This window comes from Pongo abelii, chromosome 5 (assembly GCF_028885655.2).
Source record: "Pongo abelii isolate AG06213 chromosome 5, NHGRI_mPonAbe1-v2.0_pri, whole genome shotgun sequence".
Lineage (NCBI taxonomy): Eukaryota > Metazoa > Chordata > Mammalia > Primates > Hominidae > Pongo > Pongo abelii.
In genome coordinates, this window is record NC_071990.2 from 65,767,127 (window position 1) to 65,790,170 (window position 23,044).

At 30.0% G+C, this 23,044-nt stretch overlaps 1 protein-coding gene across 1 annotated transcript in view; it reads right to left on the reverse strand.

Moving 5' to 3' along the window:
• EYS (eyes shut homolog) overlaps positions 1 to 23,044 on the reverse strand; it is a 1,986,267-nt gene that overhangs the window by 1,590,798 nt on the left and 372,425 nt on the right. Inside the window, 1 exon segment of the mRNA NM_001374351.1 lies at positions 10,520 to 10,776. Within this exon segment, the coding sequence (NP_001361280.1) occupies positions 10,520 to 10,776 (257 nt within the window).

Sequence of the window (23,044 nt, forward strand, 5' to 3'; positions counted from 1 at the left end):
GAGCAGGGCAGTATCATCTTTACATTGTAGCAAAAATAACAAAAGATAGAGAAATCACATAGTTTTCTGAGGAATGCCAAAAATGTATCTTTCCTCTCTTGCATTTTTGGATGCTGTTTTATAATGCTTTTTACATTTAGTCAGCATTTTTGAAAATTGTACAGATTAGAAATCTTTTAAGAAGTGCCCTAACAGCAAGAAAAGCCATGTTATCGTCTATTCATAAAAAAGATCATTTTGGAAAGGTACTTTCCTTCAGTAGCTTTTGGAGGCTGTTTATATAATGTAGCTGCAAAATAACATTTTCAGATAAATTTTAAAAACTATGAAAATATAAATTGTATAATGTCAACAAATACGACTGTATTAAATGATAGAAAATGTCCTAAGTGTACAAATCGAGAAATATTACTGTCATATCACATTGAATTATAAATGCAGAGCTAACCTGGTATCTGTTAGAAAGAGAATGGAATTTGACAACTACATCATTTAACTTATAATGATATAAAAAATCAGGAGAAAAAGTTCCCCAGGTATTGTAGGAACTTACACAACTTGTATCAGTATTCTGGAGAGTGACCAAATTGGTAGGTAGTTCACTGATTATTTTGGCCTTCACCCATCGCGACGTTGCCTAGGTTAACACCAAAATTTTTCTGGGTTAGCAAAGCTACTAGGTCACAGGAGGGAAATTCTAACCTATCACTTCCGTATTATGCCTTAAAAAATCTAAACACAGATATTATGTTAGAATTTGCAGCCAGAAAATTAATTCTGATTGGAAATGTGTCATTTTCATACTTAGACCTGTTCATTTTAATCTCTATTCTCATTTACTCTCATTTAGTTATTTCTCAGTTGCTTGATAATTAAAATAATTATACAGTATGCATATATCACACTTCCAAATTAACAAGCTGGCCTCTTATACATTATCTCAATCTCTGCCAAATGTAGACTTGTTTTTCTCTCACTTCTTTCTTGTTCACAGTTACCTTGCATTTCATGGAGTATTGGAAGACTCAGTTTCATCCCATTCATCTTTCAAGGATCAGCTCAAATATTACATTTTCTAATACCACAGGCAAAAGTCATTGACTATCCATCAAGACAGATTCTTGATTAAATTTTTAAAAATACATTTCTACATGTGTTGAATTAAAAATCAGGACCTGTAACCCATAGAAATATACATATATCTTCAAAACTTAATATATGATGTCTTTAATGTTGATAAAACTATATTATCCATGTACATGAGTTATAGAAATGAATACCAAAAATTCTACCCAAAGAATAACAGTAATTCTTTCTTTGAGAGTAATAAACATGTTCTGAATAAAAAGGGAAGAAAAACAAGCTATCAAAATAAAGTCTCAGTGATATGCCACTTAGTTATGCTGTGTAAATTCACATTAAAATTTAAAACCCACATTTAAAAATTATCTGTGGTCTTGGGCTGCTTGATATTTGATTTAAAAGCAGTTAATTGAAGAGTAGTAATTTTAAAAGTAGTGAATGGGGTTTTAGTTTTGTATTTGTTCATTTGTATGGGTGCTGTATTGTTGATTGATTTCTTAATGGGATTCTTTTAACGTCAATGGGAATGTGTAAGAAAATTAAATTACATAAAGCCTGGAGCAGCTTAAAAAAGTCTTGGGTTCAGTAATGTTATCACCTTATATTAATACACTGGATTTCCCCCAAGAAGCTCAAGATCCTTTCAGTATTTATCTTAATAGTAAAGTAGGGCAGGTATACAGAGGGGAAATAGAATGTCTATACACCAATAATGGGAACATTGAAAAAAAATGATATTTCATATTTAGATGAAACAGAATCAGAAACCAGGTCTCCCTTAACTACTTTGGTACAGAATGAAAGGTGCTCACACTTATAATTTTACTACCATTTGCTTTGGAACGTTCCACAGTGTAGAAATGGGCTCAGCATAAATGCTAAACATATCATTACAAATACTTCATGTTATGATGAATATATTTGGTCATTTCCCTTGGGGTCACTTCCCAAGATGGTTATTTTATAACACTTTAATACAAATGCTTAACCTTTAAAAATGTAGTTCTTCTGGATAAAATCCCAGATGTGCATATAATTAGAACCAACATCAAATATTTTGTGTTGCCAGATCACTAATTAAATTCCTGCACATAACCTTTTTCTTCCTGAAATGCAACATTTAGTAAATTATTTTATAATTATGCAAACAATGTTTTGTATAGCTTTTGCATTTTAATGAGTTTGGGGGAAACCAATTTAGAATTAAATCAGATTCTGAAAAAAAACAAAACAAAACATGTGTTCTACTAAAGAGCTGCCATCTAATTGTAATAACACACACTACTTTCCATCAGTCAGTAATTCCTTTGCCATTTAAAAAGTCACAAATTTTCTGCTTAATTTTTGTGTTTTTGCCTTTTTATGGGAAGATATTTAAATATTTAAATTCACAAAGGACTCATAAGAATCTTCCAAAGTGAAGAAAAACTGTTCTCTCTCCCATAACCTTTTCTTTAATATTACCTTTCAAGAAAGTTTCTAGAGCTCCTATATTCTATTTGGTTAGATTAGCCTTCAGTACACTCAAAGTCCAGGGATCAAAGTAGGCAAAAATATAATGCCCAACTTTATTTCCCTGATTTCATCAATAATTTCATCAGACATTGTATAGAACAGTATTCTATTAATAGGACTAAATATGCATTACTTGTTAAATAAAATGAAAATTATGTAGCAGAATAATTATCTTGAATTATTGGACTTTCTAAATTTGTTAAATATCTTTAGCCTTCTTTCAATTTCCTGTTTTTCAGAATGTAAGGAGTATAAATGACCTGTAGGAAATGACAAACTTATGTCTGAGGGACATAAATATTGACAAACATATTATGTCTGAGGGAATCCTATAAATAAAGAACTGGAGGGAATAGCTGAAATTCTGACAAAAAATATGGGAAATATTTGGTATTATAGCTGTCTGAGTCTTCCACTAAAGTCTTTGTACCATGGTGTGCTTTAAAAAAATATAGAAATGGACAAATAGGAGTCAAAGTTATTACAGGACTAAGAATATGAGATAGATAAAAACACATATGTATATATATGTTCATAGATACAAACACACACATAAGTGTATATATATATGTTTTGGTACAGTTATTTCATTTTACTTAATTAATATTGACCTCCTACCATCAAACATCTTTTAAGTATAAAGGTGAAAGAAAGAGGTAATTAGAGAATGGAGAATTCAACACACGAGAGCTACTTAAAAAGTTACCATACATATGGCAAAAGACACTAGTTGGAATTTCACAAATGTAGGAGATAAATAAGGGCAATAAAATAGTACAATGTGGGTAAATCTAATATTGGATGTATAAAATGATAACAATGTCTCCTGCTATTTTAAAGATATATGGAATAATACGTATGCACATATATGTGAAGGGGATTAAATGCGGTTAAATATTTATGACCTTTACCTTGTCTGGAATGTGTAACAAGTACCAATTTCTATTAAAATATGGTAAGCTAATTGAAAGTATTGCAATCCCTAGGTTAAGCACTTAAAGAGTAGTAAAGGTAAATGGTAATATCAATAAAGGGGAAATTGGACTGACAAAATAATCAATTGAAAAAGAATACATAAAAAGGAAAAATATAACATAGAATGGATGAAACAAATAAAAAACAAATAGTGTAGGCATATATTTAAACCTTAATATAAACTAACTTAATAAAATGAAAGTAGGTGAAGTCTCCAAATAAAAGATAAAGGCAAAAGTAGTATCCCATAAATAGATTTAAATAAGAAAATATGTTTATTTTATACAAATATGGATTAAAATAAACAAGATAAAAAACTTTTAAGTATATGCTAAATAATATAGCTCAAAATTTAAAAGGTAAAATTTTAGAACTATTTGAAACTTATTAAAACCAACTGGCATGAGGACCTCTAACTCATTTATATTGGGTTTGTGTGTATGTATATACATTTATGTTTATTATAAATAGATGTAAATGTTATATAGTCAAATTTCCAAAATTTAGCTATACTTTAAAACCACATGGGACTATGGTATATAGATTGAAACATTGCCTTTTTTCTTGAGGACTACTCCCAAATATGTGGATATGTTATATTTGAGGTGGCATCAAAATACTGCTTTCAGAAAAATTTATTCAGGTAATTATTACCCCCAGCCTGATATATATACCACAGAAAAAGACATTTTAAAGTATATGCGTAAGGTAAATTTCTTCCAAATATCCAAGCACTATTCAAAAATTATCATATGCTAAGCCAAGCATAACAGATGAGTCATAGGAATCCAACATTCCTAACTCCTTCCTAAATTCACACATTACTAACAAATCATAGCAGTATTTCTGCCAAACTTTAGGAATTTTTCTCAGCACCCTTCCTTTCAGTCCTCTTGGTAGGTGCTAGAAATGCTCTACTATTGGAAGAATAATAAGAAATAATTTTACATTTCTGTATTTTTCAAAAAAATTAAGAGCAAAATTATACCAAAAAGCAATGATTAGTAATCATATTCTTTATTAATGATACAATAACACTGAAAATTAGTACCAAAAGAGTAAAAAGTATTGCCAAGTAAATTTAGAAGTCTTTTCTTTCAAATGCCATATTTACTCATAAATGGAAATGAAAATCAAGTCTGAAATCTATGTAGAAAATAGTACAAATAAGAAACTTTAATTTAATATTTTTAGAATACAGGCAAAACAATACCCAAAGTATTTGTAGCTCCAAACTTGTTATTATTAAACAACAAAGAGAATAATAAATTGACTAAGGGTTAACAAAACATCAAAAATTAAAGAACACAAAGAACAAAGCATTGTAAAGTTTAGTAAAGATGGAGAAAGGATTCTATCATTAAACGTATAAAGTATTAAACAAAAATCAGAGAAAACCTTGAGAATAAATCTATGAAAATAAGTTCTTGAAAATAACAATGATATGCAGAAAAGTCTAGCTATTATAAGAGAAAATACAAAAGATGAAAAAATTGATTTTGATTTTATGTCTACATTTTTTTCCTCTTGTTTTATTAGTTTTTGATTGGAACAGCTAGAATTTTACATATAATTGAATTGTTATTCTATGACAATTATACTTTTAAATGTGAATATTATAAGTAACTCCAGTAATATACATTCACAAATTCTTAGTAAATCCTAAGGAATTTTTAAAATTTTTGTGACCATTATGATTTATCCCACTTTATTTAAAATATTTTAGAGTTTAGAGTCAGAAGTACTTTCCATATCTTTGTATAAAGTCAGCACAAGATTGTAAGGCCATAAACAAAACTTCTAATAAACACATCTAAAAGACCAAAATTGTTAGTGCATGAGTGTGTGCAATTTGCAAAATTTTTAAAAATTATGAAAGTAAAATGTCAGTTTATTAAACAGCTGCTGTGCTAAATTATTACTTCCCCTTCTATTCCTATTTAATGTATTTTAATTAGAAATGATATCATCTTATTTATCATCTCCTTAATATCAAGCCATCACCATGTTTAATGATAACAAAATCTAAAGTCCTTTGAAATTCAGGAAGAAAAAATGGGTGTTTACTCTCACCATTAATATTGTACTTTGTCTTAGAAATTTGATCAAATGGTATTAAACAACAACATAATATTAGTTAAGTAAATAATAAAAAGAAAATAAAAACTACCTGTATTTGCAGATGTAATTCTCTCTAGAAATAATAAGAAAAGTTGTATCTTTAAATTATAAAGAACTATAGCAACTAAGTAAGATACACTTCTCAGGAAAACATGGTAAAGAGCCTGTAAAAATTTCACATTGTAAGCAATCTTTTTTTGCTGCTGCAAGAAGTGAAAATCAAAATGAGATATAATCTGATACATAAGAGTGGAGGAAAGTCAAAACCATAATGATTAATACTTGGCATAGTGAATGTGTAAACCAAATGGTCCTCCTACACACTGTTGGTTGGAGTGTAAATGAGGACAGAGAAAATTTGGTTGTACCAAATCAACAATTACTCACGTGTTTTTTTTTGATTTAGCAATTTTCTTCAAGTTAGGTGCATGCATTTACATAAATACTTTGAAGCCATAAAAAGTGAGGTTGTATATTTATCTTATTGATATACACTGATGGTCAACATTCATGTGTTATTTTAAAAAAGGGAGGTTATAAACATATGTACATGAAATCCATTGTTAACCTTTCATAAGGGAGGTTGTTCTTTCCATGACATGAATGGGTAGGAAGTTGACAAAAACTAAAGGAAAATGCTCCAGGAGCTCACCTCTGGGAATTTAGGGATGAATACTCCTAGAGACAGATCAGCTCTGGGGAGACTCATCTTGGGAGTCTACTACAAGGGTTGTGTTGCTTCGAAGATGAGGCTCAATTTCATGAAGAACTAAATTCTCAGTACATCGAAAGAGTAGGATCCTGCTTCTACCTACATCAGAGATCTTAAGCCACTAGCTGAGGGGTTTAAGAGCCAGTATGTCAGAATATAGTGCAGAGTGATGAAACTGAGCTTGACATGATCCTACAATATGTCTTGAAAGCCCTGAGCAGACACAAAAGGTTAATGGAATTTTTATGAAGAGAGGGATGTACATGCAGCTCCATGAGAGACAATATACTGGGATAAGTGATACCAACAAAAAAAATAGCGAATTTAAGGCACAACCCCAGTGACTAAAAACGAAATATCTTCTGAAGGAAGACTACAATATCATGGCGAATTTTGGGGAAAACCACGAATACAAGCAACAGGCTTATGTAATATCTCCTACTTTCTCCTCTTAGGCATAAATTACAAAAGAAAATATATACAAAATAAAAGCAATTATATAAGATATAAAATCAATGTTATTTGTGCATTAGTGTTTTTAAAAGATCAGAACACAAAATAGGCTACACTATAAATTTGTTTTCTGTAAAACTATCCATGAGGTCTTAACAGAATTGGTGATTATAACGGCTAGGTTAATTAAATGTCTATTCAAAGTATAGAGACTGGAATGTGGAAGGAAGCAATCAAGGGTAAAAATCTTACTAACTGGGTCAGATTTGAACACCCAATATGGAGTAGTTCAATTCTAATGCAGACAAGATAGTCTTGGGCAGTGTGATCACTCCAGTAAGTGTTCTAGAAGTACGAAGGCACCTAGAAGTTTCTTTGTACATAACTCCTTTGTATATAAAGTACCCCTTTAGGTACTTGTAGACTGCTTTGGGGAAAATGAAATTATAACCTGAAGGAATATAGTAGAACAGTGAAAATTAGGCATCAATAATTGGCACTGTACAGTGGGAGCTAGGTTCCAGCTGAAATGCAAATGTGGTTGAAACCTACTAGTACACTTCTACAGAAATAAAAGTTAGCAGACAAGGAAAGGAAAGGGGCCTATGGAAAAAAAATTAATCCTGGAATTCAAACAGTTTCGTGTTGCCAAGGTAACTTAGACCTAAAAATAGAATAAAGTTGTCTGGCTGGCATTTTGGAGAATAAAATCATAAAGATTTGCAAGTCAAATTTATAATATATAAGATTGTATCAGAAAAGGAGTTTGCTTTAGGATAGCAGCCTCATGGAAATTAGATGAAAACTAGCAAATCTATCAATAAGGCTTATTTCAGTCTCATCTCAAATAGGAAACGGCTGGGCTTGATATTGTCTAAGAACTCGAATCCTCCTACTGGTTAAAGGAGAACTTCCTAGACTTCTCTGGTAATCAAGACAATTATAAGAAAAGTAAGATGAGAAGATGGTTGCTCAAATTAAGAAGGACGATAAACTTGCATGGTCTTATTTTGACCATGAAAAAATTTTAGAGAACAGTAGTGCTGAAAGTGTCAAAAGGACAAGGGAAGAATATTAACTAAAAAAAAATCAATTTTGAATTCATTACTAAAATATTATAGATATAAATAACATTGGAATTGCAAAAAAGGTTATAACCTGAAAAAACACATTCTTTGAAATTATTCCCAGAGTTAAAAATCTTTGGAGAGTTTCAGAAAATTGATTGGAATCAGTTTTAAATCCTGTAGGATTCACTCAAGCATATGGCCTTACCAAGTGAATGTATCAGCTTCTTCAAGAACTCCAGAGATTAGTGTTTTTATGTAGACAAGATTGGACTAGCTGCTTTCCTCATGCTGTGTTTCATGGTAGTTCACACTCAAAAGTGAATTTTACATCCTAGGATCCATACAATTCCTCTTCATTAACATAATTTACTGGGTTTAGAACAGTTTTCTTAAAGTGGTTCACAAACCAGCAGCGTAAGGATCACCCCAGACATACTGGACACTAGAGCTACCAAATGAGAAACTCCTAACGTGGGGCCAATAACTGGTGTTGTAACAAGACCTCCAGGTGATTCTAGTAACATAAGGTTTGTGATCCTCTGGGCTACAGATACAGAGACTGACATTTAATCTGGAAATTTGATTGTAAGGCTAAAACTTCCAAAAATGTGATGGGGATCAGGGAAATAAAAGGTGATTATACTTGATATAAAAGCCATGGTTACATTGTTTTTAAAATGTTAACAAATGCCTTCAGAAAGCACATGAGTTTGGAGAGGGAGGGAGAGAAAGCAAATGGAGGTGGGGAAAGAGACAGCAAGGAGAAATCAAATGGAAAGGGAGAAAGGGAAGGAGGAGGATCATACGATGGGGAGAGAAACCAGGTGGAAAGGGAGAAATCAGATGGGAAGAATTCAAGATGAAGGGAGATACAACTAACAGAAGGAACCAGATAGAGGAAGAGAAGGGGGCTGGAGAGAAAGAGGGGCATCTACTTTAAACTGCCCCCAAAAGATTCTGCTTTTAGTGGGATTAACTCTGCATCCCTGGGAAAGTTTAGGCAGATCAGTTCCTTTACTTCTCACTATGTGAAGAGTTTAGAAGTAGGACTGAACTGAGGAAAGCCAAAGGATTTTTTATAATTCAGTGGAAAGAAAAAACACGATAGAAAATACAGGCCTTGCTGATAATATGGGCCTGTGAAGCTTGTGTTGGGTTTAATTTGAAAAGTGAAAGAAACATAACAGTGTTTAACCCCACCTGGAGAAGTAGGCCATACCAATTTTATATTATATTCCAATAATAAGTACTATGTATATATGTGGTAAAACTATATAGTTTATACACAATATATATTTAATGATCATATAATGTACAACCAATATAGAGTTGATATGTAAAATAATAGAGGATTCATTGATCATGTTTGCAAATACACATATGTATTTAGCCATGCAAAAGGATTATGGCAAATTACATATTCTATTAGTAATGGCATTATGCAGAATTAAATTCATTCTTTATTTTATGTAAAATTACTACTTAACTATATATTTACTGATATTTGGAAGATTGTTAAAGAAATGATATATATATATTTTCTAAGACAGACACCTATATTTTAACAATGCTAGCACATTTATGCAATTTTATTTTTACTTAGAACATGTTTGAATGTGAAGTAATATGGCCAACTTTTTAGCAAGCTTACCAGAATTTTTGCCCTCAAATTTATTTTTGCCTTAAAAAAGCTAATCTGGATGGCTATACATTTATTCCAATGATATCACCATTTCCATTTTTGGAATTTATCTTTAAATTGCTTCCAAAACCTTCAACATATTACTTTAAATACCAAGCAGGGAAAATATTTTTCATGTTACGATGAAAATCCAAATAACTTTTCGAATTGGGTCTGCTTAATAAAATGGAATATCCAACTGGACAAAACTTAAAAAATTTGTTTTATAAGTGATAATGTAATTGTTTTTCTGTAAGGCCACTGTTCTGATTTTATAAGGTAATGATAAGTTTGAAATTATTATAAATAATCATATCAATGTAAGACCAATCATAAAAATGTCAAGTAATTAAATTTGAATGCTTAATTTCTGATATTTAACGTTAAAAGCTGCCTTATTACTACACTGAATCTTGTTCTCTATGACTATACAGAGAATATAGTATGTTTGTGACTTCACTTTTTCTTATATGTTATTAACGTCATGGCATCAAACTGACCTAGACGATACTGAAAACAAATTTTATTCTTAAACTAGAAAAAATTGTCACTCCATGTGCTTATGCAGCCAAACAAAAGGTTGAAATGCAGTACTAAGCTGTTTAGGCAAAATTATTTGGAGCTTATGGCTGCCTGTTCTTCCCTTCAGACCTTTGACATATACCATCATATTCCCAATGCTTCAGTCTGACCTTATTAGTCTTATTTGCATGAGCAAGGCTGTGTAGTCAGATTAAATTGCCCAAAGAAGCAATCCTATTATTCAAGTGAATGCATTTTTTTTTACTTTGCCAAATAAGAAATCAGACTACAATACCAATCAATAGACACATTTGAGATATATCAAATAAATATATTAACAACTATTTACTAGAAAATTTGATTTATCAGGAAAAAAAAAAAACTTGCCTTTAAATCCTGGGACACACTTGCAGAAGAAATATCCCCTTAAATGTATACTAGTTGTTCCATTTTTGCAGGACACAGATTTGCAGTCTTCAGTATCTATCTCACAGATGTTCCTTTCATATCTTTGCAGACCGCTACAGTTACACTTGTGCGAAAGGGCCAGGCAGAGGCCATGCACTGATATACTCTGGTTCCCTAAGCAATAGTCAACATTGACAACACACAATCTGCCAATGTAACTAAGAGAACAGCTGCAGCTGAAACACAGAAAAATGAAAAACCCAATTAGTCATACACTTTATTTTGATATATTTAAGTATTTAAATCACACATTTATTTAAAAACACAGAAATAAATATTTAATGAAGATAGATGTGGGGTGCATTTTAAAAATATTTTCATAAAGTGTCCATTCTTGGCAAAATTACTTTTGATTATTGTGCAGAATTATGAGTGAAAATAACTTTGGTGCTGAATATATCTAGTCTCAAAAACATATTCTGCCACTTAATTGCTATGTTAGCTGGGATAACATCATGAACTCTGCCTATGCTAGTGTGTGTGTGTGTGTGTGTGTGTGTATTCATATATTATTAGGTTGGTGCAAAAGTAATTGCAGTTTTTGTCATTGAAAGTAATGGAAAAAAATCACAATTACTTTTGTAACAACTATATATATATACACATATATAAGATTATTCAAACTCAGTTTGTCACTCAATGCAATTATTTAAGATGTAGCTGTAAGGCAATGCCAGGTATTCTTATATTATTCTTTAAATCTATAATATTTTGAATTTTAAAATATCTGCACTCTTGAAACATCAACATAATTCGTGCATTCATTATTTTAGTTTTTTAGATACATTTTTAATGAATTTGCAAATTTTGATGAGATTTTCCCGTAGTAATTTCAATTTATCCAATATATTTTTCTAGTAGTTTTTCACATAGTTTTCTTGTAAGTGAAGATAATTGTGAAATAGTCTGCAATTTATGCAAATGTATTTTAAATACTTTTTAGGTTTAATGTTGAGAACTATGTTGGCTATCAACAAAAGTGGGGATATTTTTCTGGAGTTAGAGAGACAAAAATTTTTAACTTTTTTCTTCCTTTCAAATACAGATGCTCACAGAAACACACACATCTGTTCAAGGCCTAATTTATTTGATCATTATACATTGAACAACTTTTCTTGGGTTCCTCTATATCTAGGCATAGTTATAAGTTATTAATATAAATTATTAGATCATTTTAATATAATTATACATTATATAATATATCCATATGCATTTCTTTGAATATTTTATATACACACATAAATTGAAAAAGAAAGCATAAGGTGAAAAAACATTAAAGTATCACGATTTTCAAGAATTGTTTACCAAGCACTCAAAGGGCACTTAACATTCTCATATAAATATGTCAATGGGCTGAGAAAAGCAATGTCAAATCACTTTGCTTGTTATTAATAAAAATTAACCTACTGAACCTAAGTCATTACACTTATAACTCTATATGACGGTAAGCATTTGGAGCCAGCAAAAATGTTAAAGGTGAATTAGTTCAAGCCTTTCTTCTTGTAGTTGTAAAGAACTTAGCCATTTAATGCAATTTGTCAAGGATCACTGAGATTATTAATGGTAGGAAGTATAGTGGAGGCTTTGATGTGTTCAAATCACTGGTCTTGGAGAGAAAACTTTGGTTTCAATTCTTTTCAAACATTTATTAAATAAGTATATTTTTTCCTGTTTTCCTCATCTGCAAAATTCTCAGTTGCACATCTATTTCACAGAAGAGCATTGAATGCGTTTTTTACTGGGCAAGTAACTGTTACCTACTATATCAAACACCCTTACAACAAAGTTACCTGAAATAAAATCATAGAACACAGTTACTTCCCTTCAATACTTTTCCTCTTCTCCCTCCACATACAGAAAAAGAAAAAAAAAAATCCTAGGTAAATTCAAAACAACTGCCACACGGCAAAAAATTGTTGGCCTGTGCTAGGCCTTGTTTAACCATATTTTTGTAAATTGTTAATAGTGCTTTTTCACTTTCAACAGTGTTCTGATTGGGGTGGTAGATTACATGGGGCCCTATGTATAACGCCAAGATTATTATACAGTTCTGTGCCTCCACTATACAAGTTTTAGTCATAATGCTATTTGTTATTCCATGAAAATGAAAAGAAAATTTTTAGAAAGTTCCTTCCTAAATGAGCAGGATATCCTGTACAAGATATGAAAGCGTATCTTTATAATTCTTCCTGAGCTAATCTCTAATTTATTAAATCTCAATAAAGGCATCAAGAGGTAGACTCTAAATTATATATGGGAAGCTTACGGCATTGAGAATATTTTTGAAAATTAAGAGTAATATGGAAGTACTAGCTCAATAGGATACTATAACAAACAAAAACGGTAATAATTGAAATAGAGTTTGCCAGTTATCTATTAGGACCTTGCTTAAGTCTCTAAAATCTACATAGCCTATGAAGAATGATTCCTTTTTAAGTCTGAGCTTTGTGGAGATAGTGACACCTTTCATTAAGAGGAAGATTTAATAGGAGAAAATTTGGGGTAGAAACTAGGAATCTGCATTTGGCCATAGCAAATTTGAAATGGTAATTGACTTGATTTTTATATTTCATTATATTTCATATATTTTTATATTGACCACTTGATGTTTGTTTTATTGAGCTTTAATGTCCTCAAGAGAATACTTTTTCTTGTGTACTTGTCTTTTTAAAATTTGATGAGTTGTAGTTAGAGCAACAACCTACCTGTTTCCAATTTTGGAATTTTTCAAATTTTATTTTTGACACAACTTAGGCACATTCCCTTATTGTTTAGCATTACCATTTCTGTATCAACCTACCTACAATACAAACCTACCTACACATACATATTTATTTATATATATATTTAAATTATCAAAAATGATTATATCTTAGTAATATATAATGCTCTGAAATTTTATCTTTTCCTTTAATGATATGTCTGAGATACCAATCCAAATTAGCACATTTTGTTTTTCAAACGTTGCAAATATTCTATTATATGAATGTACCATAATATTTTACCCTCAGAAGGCACTGTAGTTACTACATGTTTTAATTTGTTGTGCTAATATTTATACAGAAATGGAAGTCCTTGTACAAATATTTCAGTGGATTCTATAAAGAGGGTCCATAGAATAAATCCCTTGCAAAATTGGCTTTAATCAAAAGGAAATCGAGTGTTTAATTTTAATAGTTCTTATCAAAGCCCTCTCTAAAAAGGCTGATGTTCAGAATGCTGGGCTTCTCAAACACTGGAGAGTTCTGCATATCATAAAATGTTTTAGTATTTACCAGTCTGATTAGACAATCTGTCCTATTTTGCTGTGATTTTTGTGTATTTAATTTAGGAATAACTGCACTTTTCTTGCAAAGTTACTGGTCATTTACCTTTTTGTTTTCCTAATAACCTATTTTTGGTAATTTTTCTACAATAAATAACATATTTTTTACACTAATTTTATAATTAGCACAAAAGAAAATAAGATATCAACACTTCCTTCTCCTTTGCACCACACCCTTCCCCTGACTCCCCAAAAAACAATTCGGCAATCTATTGCTTTCTAATGGCCATTGTTTGAAAGCTTATTGGGATGTTCTTAGGAAAGTGTCGCTTCTGATGCATTGGAAGTAGTCCAAAATTTCTGAAATGCCAAGCGTTTTGGTTTTAAATTTATTTTCAAGTTTTAATATTCTGGTTTATTTTAATTTATATTTTTATCAAATACTACATAAATATTCCTATAATAATGCAAATATTTCTTATAGAATAACTATAGTGTCTTCTGAGGGTCAAAAATTACAGTGCATTTCCATTTCTAACTCATCATGCCACCTATATTTAACTACTTTAAGATGTTTAACTATTTTTGTGTTTTCATTTATCTCAATATTTCCAAATAAAATATTTTACATTTATTACTTAATAAAAAATCACATTTAAACATTATTCATTGATGTCATCCTATGGAAGAGAAGTATTTACATTTCTTACACTGTTCCTTACCCCAAAACACACACACACACACGCACACACACACACAGACACACAGACACACAGATAAACACACCAAGCCCTTATTTCATTCTCCCAATATAAAATTAGGTTAATTTTGTGATAAATTAACATTCATTTTATATAATTAATTATGTCTTCAGTGATATCATTTATAGCTGAAAGAGGTCGTATGCATTTACTTCTACTGAACATTTTTATTTTCCTGGCAGTTTTTAATCACTTTATTTTTAGTTTTGTTTACTTATTCTAAGCACCCAGTCATCATTACTTCCCCATGTCCCTCAATATGCAAAATACATTGGATATTCTCTCAGCCTCAGTCTTTTTGTCTTTAGAAATGCCTCTTCTGAATGGGTAGAGCCACAGGCTCACTTCATAGTGTTTTCTGGGATGACTCTTCACCTTCATCCTGGGAAGCTTTACTGCCTGTCTTCTGGTTTGGATCCTCAGTTTCCTAAATTCCTCATCTTTTTCCTTACTTGACTTCCTATTTTAAGCGAAGTATATTATTTTTAGGTTAGACCTCTTGAGAACTAAAAATGTTCACATATTGTAGATCTGAAAACTATTTTTTTCTACCTTTTTCTTATTTCTTTGAGGGCAGTAGTCTTAAGTTTTGCAGTTTTTTTCAAAAGTTTAACATGCATCTCTTCTTTGTATTTCCTCTGAATTCTCTCCCCACCTTCCAACCCCCAACTAACTTTGGTCTCTGGCTGTGAAGTTAAGAGAATTTCTTAACTTATATAGTTATGCTTGGCTCTCCACTTACATTGAAAAATAAATCACCAAAAAATATGGTTTGAAATTCCATGTATTAATTGTGAGTGATTTTCTAGTGACTTTATCGCACTGTGATCAAAGAGACTTGGCTGATTTGTTTAAGAACTCTCTAATTCTCTCAGAGTCTGTATTCTTTTACCTAGATCCACTCAATGACAGTCAGCGGAAGTGGCCTGGCCACTCACATTTTTAGAGCAGCATGGGGAAAAATACCTTGTTACCTTTGTTTTGGGAGTAGATTTTTACTTAATTTCTCCTCTGTAGTATTGCACCACATCCCTGGGCTCTGTGTATTTCTCAATTTCTCAAGAATGGAACAGGCTGTTCGCACAGATAAAAGAGAGAATTCAGGAGTTTAACTGTGCGCTCATAAAGCTTTCAACCAATTCTTTGATTTTCAGCTTCACCGTGGTTCCACCCTCAGGAATGACTGATCAGTACGATGCCTGTCTTTCGAGTATTCGGCTTATTTAGTGGCTTCCCCTCTGCTACCAACTTAGTTTGGTGGTTCTAGTCTGTTGAGTAATCTACTTATTTATTCTATAGTTTCCTCTCCCATGCTCTTTGCTCCCTTTGATCATAATTTTAATGGGTTTTCGAAAAAATAGAAACCCATGTACTACATTGGCCACATTTAACAGGAGTGCCTATAAAATATCATTTTGTCTAATGTACTGTAAATATTTTTTTCCAGATGCTTGAATGTTTTTGGAGTTTATGCCTTTATAAATTATACATTTTTATATAACACCTGTATCTGTTTTTCCTTTAATTGCTTCTCAATCTTGTGTCATGTTCAGAAAAGCCTCCCCATTTTAAGATATACAAATATTCACTCTCACTGTCTTTTAGAAAGGGATAGTTTTATTTCATAAATGAATGATCTGATAAATTGTTAAATGGTGTAATTTTTTCTACCATTGATTAGAAATGCTATGTATATTAAAATAAATTCATATAGATAAGTACATATATTTATATATAAAATATACATATGTATATGACTCATATGTATGAGTCATTGTCTCCCTCAGTAGAAGGTGTTATTTAACACCCCAGAACATATTTTAATACCTTGTTTTAATATCTTTTCTCATACTCCTATAGTTTTTCCTTTCTTTCAACTTTTATCCTTTTTATATACATAGTAAAACAAAAAATTTATTTTTGTTTTATATGAGACCATATAGAATTTATATATGAATTTAGAGTTACCATATTTAAAACATTGAGCCTTTCTACCCAAGAACATGCTATGCAATTGAAAGCATTTAATAATCTTTCATAAATTGTTCATTATAATTTTAAGATTTTCTTTTGTTATGCATTTATAACAGTTTATTCCTTGGTGTTTTATCTTTCGGGTTACTATTGTAAATAAAATATTAGTCTTCATTTTATTTTCTAAACGACATTTATTTCTTATTGGAAATCTATACATTTCTTACGAAGATTTGTCAGTAGACCACAAAATAAAATTATTTTATTTCTAATAAGTTTTTTAAATCAATTCATTTTACTATATTCATAATCATATCTATAAACCACAATAATTGTGTTTCTTCCTATCCAATTTGTACTTCCTCATTTTTTGACTTGTTCATATACTTAAATATTTTCAGGAGCCTAAATTAATAGCAGGCATTATTGATTGTAATGCAAAATGCTTTATTACATCAACATAAAGCTAAATAAAAACTACTTTTTATCTGGTTTAACACTTTCTATCTTAAATTCCACCTTGATATATCAAGTCTGTAGTTCCAGCCTTGTTCTCATTAAGATCTCTCCAGTAAGTTTTTCTGTTATATATTTTTTAATCCTTCTAAGTCAAAGTGTTATAATGAACCTCTTAACCTAGAATTGCTCTTAGTTTGATTTTTGAGGTAATTTAATAGATGTTAATAACCAATATATCTTTTATGTGTTTATAATATTTTTGTTTTCTATTTTGAAATGTGAATTGTGTTTTATTTCTTTATTTTGTGGTTTGTGATGTTATTTATTTCTTATAATTTTGAAATATTTGTCTGCTTTTGATCCTCTGTTATACTTTTAAAGGTGTATAACCTACTTAGCTTTGTACTTCCTGAAATAGATACACTAAAATCAATGAGACCAAGATTTTCTGTTAATAGTGCACTTCTGGTTTTTGTAGCACACACTTTACTTCATACAATGGAATTCATAATGTATCCTACCTACACACCTAATATTAAAAATTAACCAAGATAATTCCCTAACTCTAATATAAAAAGTATAAGAGACCACTAATTTATAAGACCACTATTTCTATACAAAAAATACTAAGGAATGACTGAACTAGAAGATACATTGAAGTGGTTCGCTCTTTGCACTCATACACAGAATTACCGTGGGTTTGGTAGCCACAAATAAAGACTGATAATAGTCATTTCCTATTATACACTGAGGTAGGATGATGTATTTTTTTAATGTGGTTAAAAAATTCTAAGAAATTTCTGAATGAAAAATAATATTTATTGATGTAACATAAAATATTTATTCCTGATATGGTCAATGATTATTAAAATTGTGTAAAAATATTTTGTGCCAATATGTGACATGAAATTCAGATCTAGGCTTAGATATTTATATGTAGGTTTTATATACACGTTAACGTATGCTGTGACTTTTAGAAATTGTGCAATCCGTGAAAAACGTTTGCTTTGCCTGAACTGTTCTGTGCATTGAAAGATTTATAACATTCATCATTCACTGCCCTCATGCGAAAATTAAACTGTTCCAGCCAATTATTCTGAATATTGACAATGACTCTAGAAATTCCCAAGATGCCTCTAGAAGACAAAATACTCTCCCTGAAATCACTGAGCTAAAATAAATTTCTCCAATTCACAAAAGCACTCATCACTTGTCACCCAACCATGTACTAGTATGTCAAGCATTTTGTCATCATAATTAATAAATTCAAATAAATTGTAATATATATGTGTACACTGATATTGAGTACTAAGAGAAATGGCTATCAGATTGAAAGCTTTTCAGTGAGTACATCAATTTTGCTAAAATATCAATTTTGATGAAAATTATGGTAACCTATAAATGTTATTGATATCTTGAAAATATTATGTAAATCTAAAGAAATTTTCTTTGAGAAATCAAATTGGACTAAAATAATTTATGAATGTATTGCTAACTGTATTAAATATATAAATTTTAAAATACAGTTAAATGGGAAACAAGTGAATAATATGATAAAAAGTAAAAAGCAGAAGCCTACTAGGTAAAATTCTATAAGTTAAAAATATGATCTAATGTGAAAATATTATAGTTATTAGTTTTTTATCATTTATGTTTTTAATGAAAAAAATTCTAGGAATAGAAAAACTAAAATGTATTCCTTTACACATTATCCTGAATCCTAAAGTTATGACCCAAATACCTTATAAACTGTGGATGCTCAATTACTGTTGCATTAATATGGTCAACAAATGCATTTTAAACTTGAACAAGCTTCGCTTAAGACAAAGGTCACCTTTTAAAGATTCTGCATAAAAGGCTTCATGAAACTCCAAGTCTTAGAAGATAATTTGAAAAGCAATGCAAAAAGGTTATACCTATAAAAACTATTTAAATATAAATTTAAATAAAAATCTGGCTTAGGTAGTATAAAACTATATAACATGCATAAATCATTTTATTGTTTGATATATGAAGTTGAAGTATGAAAAGTCATAAAACCTGAAGCTATAATATAGTCAAACTTTTATTTTACATATATAATGTATGTATTTGGGAAAAATATATGAGAGATAATTGTGTATAGATGAGTTAAGTTTCAACCCATATGAAACTTGAAACTTTATTATTCAAAAATGCTTCATTTAATGAAGTTTGTCATAATAATTTTGGTATCTGTATGGGTAATACAATGATACATACTCTAGAATTGCTTAAATGAAAGATTTCTATATCATTTTACTATAAGGATTTAAGAACCAAGATTATTTGGTTTTCTAGAGCATAATAAAGAGAGAAAATATATCAGTGTATGTAAGTGCCTTAGACAAAAAGATTTAGACACTTGATCTAGTGGTATCAAGACTGGCCCCAACCCAAAAATACATTCAATATGACACTTTCATATGCAGTTCAATATCTTTTTTGTTTTAAAGGTAAAAATATAAGCACATAAAACTTTTACTTGAAGGCAGAAAAGTTTGCATAGTATAGCCAAAATAAATAAATAAACCTAAAACAAACTATTCAATTTGTTAATAAAATCACAGACATCACGGCAGAAATTACAATAGTCTTAGAATAAATAATTATTAGACTTTTGGGATCAGAAATAATTTAAGAAAATCCTGGTCAAATTATACTATATTTTTGTGCCAAATTCACATAAAGCTCTATTTTTACAAGCCTCCTGACTCTACAGAAATAGTTTTTGAAACTTTACCTGATTTTCTTATGGACTTTTAGATTTTACACTTTGAAACAGAACTCTTACTTATAACTGAAAATTATGTTTTGGATATATTTAACATTACACAGAAAATGTGAATCTCCTAAAATAGCCTGTAAAGGAAACAGGTTAAATTTAAAACTTCCAGAAAGAAAGCCAGAAGACACACTGCTATAATCAAGCAACTTGTATGTTCAGAAAGTGAAAAAAATAATTACTTTAGTACTTTAAAAATGTGTTCACTTTCTAAATGAAACAGAAGAACCATGAGATGTGTTCTGAAGAGTATATAATCTTACCTATGTATAGTACATTACCTGGGGACAGGTATCATGTCTCATTGTCATAACGTTTCAAAAAATATCTTCCAGTTAGAGGAGATTCAATAAATAATAAATGTACAAATGACTATATTTCATTCTGTTATGATATTTCTGGTAGGAAGTAGGGATTGGTGACTTAGACATAAATTTGAGGCTTCAAAAACAGGTGGGAGTCATGAACACTTCACAGTCTGGGCATGGTATTAAGAAATTAGCATCCATACTTAGCAAATCCTTCCTGGTCTTAAGTAACTATATGGCTGGTATGATTTATTCTTTGGCTCATTAAACATTTTATAAACTCCTAGAAAATTTTTTTGAAGATTTCTGGGCAAAAAAATGTGGTAATATGCAGACCTGTTTGAAATACATCATTTATATGATGAATTTTAATCTGCACCCATTTAAAATACACTTTAAAAGAAAATGTTTATACGTTATCCATTAACTTTGTGTCTGTTAACATCAACATTATTAGTGTCTATCATTATAATACTATCATTATTTTGCCTTATAAATTGAGTTTAACTGAAAAATTTCTCCATCCCGAAATCACAAAGATATTTTTCTACATTTCTTTCATTTATATCATCATTTTACCTTTTACTTTTAGATCCCTATACACATTTAGAGTCTACTTCTATATAAGGTATAAGGTTGTAATCCAGTTTCACTTAAGGTCTTACAATGAGCCATTTCCTCAATACCATTTACTAAAGAACCCTGTATGTTCAAATGATATTATAGCCAAATTTCTCATATATCGAGTTCCCATATATACTCGGGTTGTTGTCAGAGCTCTCTGTTGACCCATTATTTTTTTTTTCCTTTAAAGGCACCCATATGTGTTTTGTAGTCTGTCATATCATATGGTTCATGAGATCCCACCCCATTAGTCTTCCTTTTCAAAGATAACTTCATAATTTAGAAAATATTATTCATAAATATATATAACATGATAATTAGTTTCTAAAATAACTTGCAATATTTTTACTATTGCATTAAATGTGTGAATTAATTTGGGAAGAATTAATATTTTAGCTAATTTAAGGCCTAATATTTAAATCCATGCATTATATTTCCATTTATTCAGAGTATATATAATTTTCTCTTTTTCATTGAGCTTAGTGGTATATAGAGGGTCTTTTTAATGGAGAAGTAGAGCATCTTTTTTTAATTCTAAAGATTTTGCATATCTTTTGACATTATAACAGGTGGTATCACACATATAATTTCTAGATACTGCAACTGATATAGGGAAACTTAATTTTATATAAAATACTTGTATCTGCAACATTTGCTGGGCTCCATTGTTAGTATTAATTATGAGACAATATCAAGAACTCATTAAAGTGTTGATAAATTACAAAAATGCCAAGATTCTCTGGATATCAAAAAATAATGGCAAACAAAAGAGAATCACAAAATCAGAAAAAAGGAAATTACATCACAAAACGAAAGATAATTTTCTTAATAAATAAAAAAGCTTCTGAAATTCATTGTTTCATTAAAAAAGTATTTGTTGAGCACTATTCTATGTGTCTTTTGTGGCTTACCACTTTTCCTTATCAAAATATTTTCAATGTTTATTTGTATTGAAGCATGTTTCAGTAATTCATCTTTGTCTATTGCTGAATAACATTTCATTGTATGGATATAACAAATTTTATATATCCATTCATCAGTTGATGGTCATTTGGGTTGTTTCAACTTTTTGACTCTTTCGAACAAAACTGCAAACATTCACATATAAATTTTTGTAAGCACATATATGTTCCTTTTTTTGAGTATATACTAGAAGTAGAATTGCTGAGTGTAAAGTGTTATCTCATTGTTTTGATTTAAAATTCCAGTCTTTCAGCCTTTCACCATAAAGTATAATGTTACTTATGTTTCTTTGTTCTTTTTTTTAACTTGTCTTATCAGATTGTGGAAGTTCCCTTTTATTCTTTATTTGGTGAGTGTTTCATAAAGAATTGTGAGATTCTGTAACACGCTTTTTTTCTCCATCTATTTACATTATCATGCATTTTCTTATTTATTCTATTGATACATTAAATTACATTAATTGATTTTAAGATATTAAACCAAACTTACATTCTTATGATAAATCCCACCTGGTCATGCTGTATAAACCTTTCTATATGTTGCTGAATTTGGTGTGGTATCACCGTGTTGAGGATTCTTGTGTGAATTAATTTGGGAAGAATTAATATGTTAGCTAACTTAAGGCCTAATATTTAAGTCTACGCATTATATTTCCATTTATTCAGAGTATATACAATTTTCTCTTTTTCATTGAGCTTTGTGGTATATAGAGGGTATATAGTGCTATACAGAGGGATTGAAAACATAGATTTGCCTATAGTTTTCTTGTGATTTGTCTGGTTGTGCTATTGTTGTAATATTGGCCTCATAAAATGAATTGGGAAATGTTCTCTTCTCTTCTATTTTTGGAAGAGGTGGTGAATAACTACTCTTAATTTTGCTTTAAATATTTGTTACAATGTCCCAATGAAGTCATCTAGGCATGAGCATTTCATAGTGTTAATTTTGTTAGTTTGTTTAATTACTGATTCAATCTTTTTACTTGTTATAGGTTAGGTTTCCTATTTCTTCTTGAATCAATTTCAGTAGTTGGTATTTTTCTATTTTCCATTTTATCAAAGTTAACATTTTTTTAATTTACAGTTCTTCATAGCATTTCTTTATAATAATTTTTCTTTCTATAATTTCAGTAATATTTTATATCTTATTCCTGATTTTAGTATATTTATTTTGTTAATGTTTAAACAAGTGAAATTTTGTTTTTTGATATTCTTTATCTATATTTTATTTTATTAATTTTACTTTACATTTTATGATTTCCTTCTTTCTATTTATTTTATTTAGGTT